We start from the raw sequence: 8,193 nt of genomic DNA on the forward strand, positions 1-8,193 counted from the left end.
TTCCTTGTTACCTGCTATGGGCAGGGACCCACCTGCAGTGCCAGGAGCTGCAGCAGCAGACAATCAACCTCCCCCCCCTTAGGCACACACACACAGGGTGACACCACCTCCCCTTTCCCACTTTGCCCTCAAAGCTCTCTGACTCCCAACCTCCCAAGCTGCAGGGCTGCACTGCTGCATCCCCCCTAAAGACATGGCACATCAGGGATGACCACAGGCCAACGCCTGTAGTACCACTGTCCCTCAAACAGGTTACAGGACAGACCCAGTGCAGGCCTGGGAGCCCCTGAGAGCCCTCTTGAGCAAAGGGAACAATGCGCACCTGATCTCCTGACGTTCCTTCATCCACTCCAGCAATACTTGCTTCGACTCCGCATCCTGATACATCTGCCAAGACAACAGTTGTGTCAGTCCTGCAGACCACACCTCAGATCCCCTCCTGTAGTTTCCACTGTAACGCACTAACCCACGAGTCCACTGCACCAGGAGGAGATATTTTTGAGAACACAGGCACGATGGTACATACCCTGATTCCCACACTAAGCCCAAAACACAGACTCGGAAGGCAGCATATTACCCGCCCCACTCAGACAGGAGCTGTTTACCTGCATCCTCTCTAACAGCCCCGTCAGAGCCTGCTGCCAGGTCAGGGAGTGCATGTACTGCTCTGTGTTTATGATCCGAATCTCCGTCTCCAGTTCAGGAACGATGGCTCCAGTCCTCCAGCCATGACGCAGCATGAGGTCCTAGAGGTCAGGGTGAAAAAACCACCAAGAATTCAACATAAAGATTGAAAGCCAAACACAACCCAGTTTCCTAGAAGAGTTCCCATTATAGATTCCCAGGGGACAGGCATCCATGGGCCATGCCAGGTCATGCCGGTAACACCCATCTCCCAGCCACCAGCTGTGGAGAAATGCTGGATTCACACAAACTGCTCTCAAGTTCACAGACCAACAGATGTTCTTTACCCACAGAAAGTACTTCAGAAGCCCTTTCTCCACGGCTTGATTCTGCGTGACAGCAGAGGGGATGCTTTTGTGTCCTATGTGTGCCCCGAAAGCCGCAGCCTGCAGAGCACCCAGCACTGCATCCTGGAGCCCTGAGCACTCGGAGCAGGGCCCTCCCTGCCTTACACTGCCACACAGCTGCAGCCACAACAGCCATGCAGACTTGCTCCCACCTCACTGGAGAGCAGAGCCCTTTTCACTTACCGCAAGGTCGCTGTACAGATGGTCACCAAAGTAGAGCACTTTGGACCCACGCCAGCCTGTCAGCCTCAGAAAATCAAAAAGGTTACCCTGTAAGTAAAAGCAGCACAGAGAGAAACGTGGTTACAGGGCAAATGCTGCCATCCTCCCCGCATGGTACTGGGCAGCCACCTCAGCAGCAATCAACGCAACTGGATGTGCCACCTTACCACATACAGATGTGAGTGCTCTCATGAGATGTCAACCACCTTGCTCCCCTACCATCCACACCCAGAGGTTTCTGTCCTCCCCCGCCTTCTAGCTCACTTCCTTCCCATGTGACAACCCCCCTGTACACCCCTCAGCTTTTCTCAGGCTACAGAAAGAGGCAGAAACTCTTCCAAACCAAATAGGACATTCAGGGGAAGTTCTGTGCTCTAGTGCACAGCAAGTCAAGAGGACTACATGGACTAAAAAGGCAACAAAAGGAGACAGTTTAGAGGGCAAAAGTGAAAGACACCTAAATTAGAAAAGCTTGAGTGATGGACAGAAGGAACCCCAGGTGTTCTGGGTTTAGAGGTCGCTGGGCTCAGGTGACAATGCTTCATCTCACAGGCTGCATCAGAGGTAAGGTGAGCACCATCATGCAAGGCTTTCAGAGTCAGAAGCACTTGAGGCTGTTCTCACATCACTGACCACCATCCCAAGCCGAAAGCTTAAGAACACCCACGCGTTCACAGAAACTGCTTAACCAAGCCAAGACGCCAGGCAGCTCGGGCAGATTCACAGCTGAGTAAACCAAACCCAACCCCAAAGCACCCACTGAAGCACAGCACAGAGCAGCTTTTAAGGCTTTCCAAATATCCGTCCACACACAGAGGAGACTTCAGGGACCCCCCCTTCCATCTCCACACAAGTTTTCCATATGAGTCACAACGGAAACAAAACCCAAAGCAAAAGGCCCCATCAACCCCAGCAGACTAGACTGTGCCAGCACAAGCAATCAATGCAAACCCGCGAGCTCCAGCTCGCAGCGCCAGGAAAGGGCTAGCACACCTACCCAACAGCACTGGCCCGGGCACAAAACCCCCCGGCACAAGGCTGCAGCCCTGCATGTGGCCACTGGCAGCATGCTGTATGCACTGCAGTGGGTACCTGGAACCAGAGTGCTGGGCCGCCCATTGCTGCAGCAGCACTGGAGCTGTGCAGACATCCCCTAATAGCATGGACACACGGGGCCAGGCAGACCTCTGCGTTTCTTGGGCTTGATGTTGCTGCTGCTCCCATGAGGGTTGCTCAGGAAGCCCCTGGCAGAGCAGAGAAATGGACCCCTGGGAGGAGGACAGTCCTTTTGCTGTGCTCTGGTCACCTCAAGCAGCAGTGGACCTGACAACCAGGAAACTTGCGCTTGGACTTCGACTGAGCAACAGACCTATTACGTGATGTCCAGGAGCTGGCTGTCCTCCCCTCCTGAGATCGCAGACTGGGGTGGGATGGAGTACATACATGCCACAAACAGAAAGCACCACATCTATCAGAAAGGAGGGACTAGAGGGCCATCACCTGAACTTCCCAGTCCCCAGTGCAAAACACTGATCCCCGAGGTCCCATTCGTATGAGATACCCACAGCACAACTGCCATTCAGCTGTGCTTCAGGGGACAGCAACAAGTCAACTCAGAGGCCTGTGGCAACATCACCAGCACAGCAAGGTCCATGGCCGCTAACACTTGCCAGAAAGAAGCATATTGTGGCACTCCAAGAAAGCAAAAATGCTGGCAACAGGGTGGCCTACAACCAGGATACACACTTTGTCACATCCCAAGAACAACCGTTATGCAACAACCTTGATTCAGTCGGGTGAACATCCTGGTGGGGGAGAACTGGAGAGGACCCCAAAATCCCACCCTTCCCTCCTTCCTCCTTTATCTTTTCTCTTCCTCAATGCACCATTGACTTGGGTGAGCAACCTGTGGCCACAGGATGTGGGTGGTCAAGAGCAGGATTTAACTCAGCAGCGAACCCCATGGCTGAGATGCACCTTTTTGTCCGAGGGAGCTGCTAACCTACTGGGAGAGGGACTTTGTATGAACTCTACTTGCATGTTCCCAGCTCCTAGCTCTTGGCAGAGGACAGGACGCTAGCAGAGCACATTGACAGACCCACCGGACAGGCCAGAGCCTTCCCAACAGCATTACTCAAGGACGTGACCTACTTTTCTATCGCAGGTCAGGTCCCAGCTACTTGACCACGATCTCACTAACAGTTTCTTCCCGTGGGATTGGACAGCTCACATAACCAAGAACAAACCGTCCTAAAGCCAGAGGCAATTTGTTCTCAGGGGACAGACCAGCTGCAAGGAGAACACCCCAAGGCAGCAAGTTCACCAGAGTAACAGCCCATCCTTCAGACACGCTTGTCCTTCAGGAAGGGGAGAGACAGGAGCCAGACTTTGTACCCTAATTGATCACCCTTGTTTTCTCTGCTCCCTCCTCCACAAGTCCACCCTTTCCAACCTTATGGAGGATGATTTGGAGTGAGGTGTGGAAGATCATCTTACCCTGAAGGAGCATGCATTTGGGAGCCCCTCCAGGACAAGAATTCCAGGACCAGGACATCAAAAGAGCCAAGGGAAATCTGCATTATTGGCCACGCTGGACAATGTCAGAACAGAGCTCCTAGGATCGAGGTTTCACTGTATGCTGGGGCAGGGGGCATTTGCTGACCCCTGCTACACATGCTACCCCTACTACCCCTTCTCACACTAACAGGGCAGCCACAGGGAAAGACTCAGACTGGGAGAGAGAACTCAGCACAGGTCCTCGTGGGCAGAAAGGCAAGCACCCAACGCCCTAAGTCAACTGGCCCTTCTCTGCCTTTTTCCCCTTGTCCCTGTCCCTCCATCTCTAATGCCAAGCCCAGATGAGCTGGGTGGAACACATCGCTCCCATTACACACCCTTCTGCAGCATGACTCGCACACGGAGCTGGGTAGGAAACTTTCAGAGCTGCAGACAAAAAGTTTTCCTACCAGGCAGCTCTGGTTTACCTTATTTCAGCTCTGCCTCCTACAACTGTAAAAGCCTGTGATTGTCAGGAGAGCAGCCTTTTCCACACCTGGCACAAAGCATCTCTCGCCATTCTCAGAGGTCAGTTTATCACACGCTGACAGGCAACACAGCCCTTGGCAGGGTTTTCTGATATACAAAAAGGACCTTTATTCTAATGCTTACATCCCAGCAGAAGCTGGAAGACTTTTCAGAGGCATGCAAATCGTAAAGCTGTTGCTGCAGAGCACGCCAAGAGACATGCTGAAAGCATTCAGGGGGACAGTGTCCTACCAGGCCAGCAAGAGCTCTCTGCATGTGGACAGAGGGCACATCTCCCTGCCACCAGCCAGCGCAGCACACGGAGCCCAGAGTGTGTCTTCTTACAAGTGCCCTCTAACTCTATCATAGGTGCTTTTTTCAAGGATTTCCATTTTTCACTTTTCAAACAACATCAGTGTCAAACAACCACAAGTGACCTATAGAAGAACCTGTCATTTTCCCCTACCCTGACTAAGCAGATTTTTCTGTTTTCCACTGACTTCCAGGCTTTTCCAGGGACTTCCAAAACTGGGTGCCCACCATTTCAGACTCTTCCTTCATATCCCTTGTGCACCCAGGTCACTTTACCTCTTTGTAGATCTTTCCTTTCTCCAGCTGGTTTATTTTGTCCCACTGCAGTGAGCCTTTATCATCCAGTTTTCGAAAAGGTCTGGAAAAAAAGGGGGAAGACGTCAACATCTTTTGATTTTTGGTGATTGTTACCCAGCAACCACCATATTCGAATTGGAAAACTTGTTTACCTATGCAACAACTCGTAATAAAAGCTCTACATGAGAAGTGACCTTCTGGGCCTTCTGCACTATTTTCTCAGGGGAACAGAAAGAGTGAGAGGGAAATACCTTTTCAAAATGCTTCCATTGACTGTAACCATTTCATGCCAATATCCCTAACAACTCTTCTTGCTTTTCAGATACAGAGAAGAGGATAAAAAAAAAAATAATTTAAAAAAATAAAAAATAAAAAAGACACCCTCTGAAATGCTAAGGCCAAGAAGGCTTTGTGTCCTGTTGAAGTCTGGCTGTGCCCCAGCCCAACAGAGACCGTGGAATGTCTTAATAGGATAAAGCAGTCTCTGCGCTGATCTCAGCAGCTGACCCGAGCTGGCTCCTGTTGTTCCTGAGGGCTTACCTTCCACTTGAACAGAAGAAGCAAAACAAGGCTTACGTTACTTGACCTCCCATGAACATTCACGCTCGATGGGAACATTGCTCCCTCTTGGGATAGCAGATCCAAACTGTGAGCTCAGGGATTAAAAGCCTTGGTATGGAGCTGCTCCTGCTGCAAGCAGAGCACAATCTCATCCAGAAATATTGTAGGATCCTGAGCTGCCACAGGGCAGAAGGAATGCAGCCTCCCACCATGATATCCACAGCCTATCTGGGCAAGGGGCTCCTCGACCACGAGCAGTGTCCAGTGCACACCTGCATTTTCCCTCAGAGAAAATACTATACAGTTCACTACAGCTCAGCATCAGGAGGTGCCCCTCACCTTGCATGTATGTGCCGTGTCATTCCACTGGCCCACGACACGAGTGGACCTTAGGCCCCATGCAGCCCTAAGGTTTTATCTCCCAGAGGGCCAGATCATCATAGCTTCAGGCTACATTTGTAAGACACTCCACCTACAGCCCATGAAGCCCTTTACCAAGTCCGGACAGCTTATAAAGTCATTTCGTAGGTTTACTCCTGTTTATGCTAGTGGCCTGGGAAATGGGGGAAGAAAATACATAAAGAGGAAAGAATAGACCTCTCCCTCAAGGGCAGTAATTCCTGGTCAGTCATAAGTTGAGGCAACAAAGCAGACACAAGTTCCCAAAGCAACTAATGCAAAGAGCAAAGCGAGGACAGCAGCTTGCCTGTCAGCCAGTCCCTTGGCAGCTCCTAAATGACCACAAACCCAGCTGCCACGTACAAAGGCTTCCAGAGCTGCCAATTACCAAACAGCATGTATCCAGTAACAAAACAAAAAAAAACCCCAAAGCACACAGATACTGCTCTGGGGAACAGGAAAAGGAGAGACTTTGGCACACTTTCAAAGACCTAGAGCCAAGAAATGGCCAGCCCTCATACACGCCATTCCACTCCTCTTTTCTTTCTAAAGATTTACGTACATTATTACCCCTAAAAATCTAAGTTAAGTACAGACCATAACAAAACTGATAAGGCTCAAGACAGCCAATTTTAGAAACACGCTTTTTGCTTGGCACTACCCATTCTATCCACTTATTTCCAGACCGGTCAGTTCTCATCTCCTCAGGGTGTATCTGAGAGGGCAGCAGCAGGCAGGATGCCTACTGGACCTAGGTTATGCTTAGAAAACCACTACTCTTTTGGAAGGTAAGAGGAGCCGTTTACTCCAGGGAAGGGGCCCCAAAACCTCAGGCCCACATGCAGCTGTGCAGTATTGCCCCAGGACACGTACTTCCGCCGATCAGTGAAGAAGTTGGGCTTGTCAGCTTGCACAATGACCATGTCGAATAAGTCCCGCCAGTTCTTGCCAACCATGTGTTTCATTCCTTTGTCCCTAAGGGCAAAGGAACAGAAAAGTTAACAGATCCAGTACTCTCTTTCACCCACCATTGCATCTTTACAACAGTCTGTCCTAAATTTACTCTCATTTCAGTAACAGGGAAGAAAGCATAGAGATTTGCGCATCCCCCAAGGCTGCCCCATTGCACAGAGTATTGACATAGTGCTTTGACTGTTTCAAGCTGTCCCACCCTTTCTCCTGTACCATTGGAAGACCAGAGAATGTGATGCAGCAAAAGCTGCTAGCGATAATCCAAAGTGGCAGCTCTGCAATGTTGTGGCCAGCCACAGCCTTGTATCTTCCTCAAAAAGTGAGAGTCATGGTGTAGAGTGAACTGTGGGGTGCAACGTTCACCACAAACGGTTCCCAGAAAGCAGTCATCACTATTGCTACAAAAACCTCTAGCATACAGCTTTCAGATGCTCACAGGAAAGACCGCACTGCACAGCTCTCGTGCGGTAACCCATCAATGTGCAATAACAGTACTCACACAAAGCTAAAGGGACTGTTTGTAATGAGGAAGAGTTTCTTCTTGTGGTTCACCAGGCGGTTTAGCACAGCATAGATTTCATCCCCATGCAGAATATACTGTTCTGTATCAGAATAAAACAGACATCATCAATCAAAAAATTTTGGCATAATTAATGACCACATTTCTTTAAAAACAAAACCAAACCTAGCCCTATACCAATAGGGATGTAAAAGGCCTGAGTTAGATCCACCTCGGGCAGGCAGGTTGTAAACCACCATGGCAACAAAATGGCCTTCCTCATCCTCATCAATCCCATCTAGAGGGAAGAGAGACTGAGGAATTGAAAAGGCTGACAAAAATAAAGAGGGTTGATTCCAAACCCTCACAAGGGACAGGCACAGCCACTCCAGGCCATGTTGCTACCAGGAGCTTTCTTTCCCCTGAATGACCAGGAAGCCTCCCCAGATGGTACCTTTGCATGTTCACATCATGCCAAGGACCATCACCCCTTGCTTACAGGCTGAAGGAAAACAGAAACACAACCAATGAGGTAGCTGTTTCCTCCATTAAAATAGATCCTCCACCCAACCCTAAATACCACTTGGTTCTTAATGCCACTCTAACCCTCAGCCTCTAGGCATGCCACAATCAAGTATTTAACTAAATTATGTGCCCCCTGGACTCCTGTGACTGCGTGTAGGGCCTACGCAGTCATCTTACAAAGAATGCCACACAGTACGCCACACCAAAATGGAATTGGCACCAGAGCTCTATTAAACTCACCCAGATCTTTTTCAATCCATTTGTACATCACTCCTTTCACGTGTACATCTCTAATGGCATCCTAAAGAAAAGGGAAGGGAAAAAAGTTTCAGTTTTATAAATGGCATTCCT

The 8,193-nt window shown here is 49.9% G+C and overlaps 1 protein-coding gene across 1 annotated transcript in view; it reads right to left on the bottom strand.

Annotated features, from left to right (window-relative positions):
* Positions 1-8,193, bottom strand: part of NT5DC2 (5'-nucleotidase domain containing 2) — a 28,221-nt gene that overhangs the window by 794 nt on the left and 19,234 nt on the right. Inside the window, exons 7-13 of the mRNA XM_009891285.1 lie at positions 8,083-8,143; positions 7,318-7,420; positions 6,720-6,821; positions 4,866-4,947; positions 1,215-1,301; positions 606-746; positions 323-387 (exon numbers count right to left, since the gene is read on the bottom strand). Of these exons, the coding sequence (XP_009889587.1) occupies positions 323-387; positions 606-746; positions 1,215-1,301; positions 4,866-4,947; positions 6,720-6,821; positions 7,318-7,420; positions 8,083-8,143 (641 nt within the window). The remainder of the gene's footprint in view (positions 1-322; positions 388-605; positions 747-1,214; positions 1,302-4,865; positions 4,948-6,719; positions 6,822-7,317; positions 7,421-8,082; positions 8,144-8,193) is intronic.

This window comes from Charadrius vociferus, unplaced genomic scaffold (assembly GCF_000708025.1).
Source record: "Charadrius vociferus isolate BGI_N301 unplaced genomic scaffold, ASM70802v2 scaffold758, whole genome shotgun sequence".
NCBI classification, from domain to species: Eukaryota; Metazoa; Chordata; class Aves; order Charadriiformes; family Charadriidae; genus Charadrius; species Charadrius vociferus.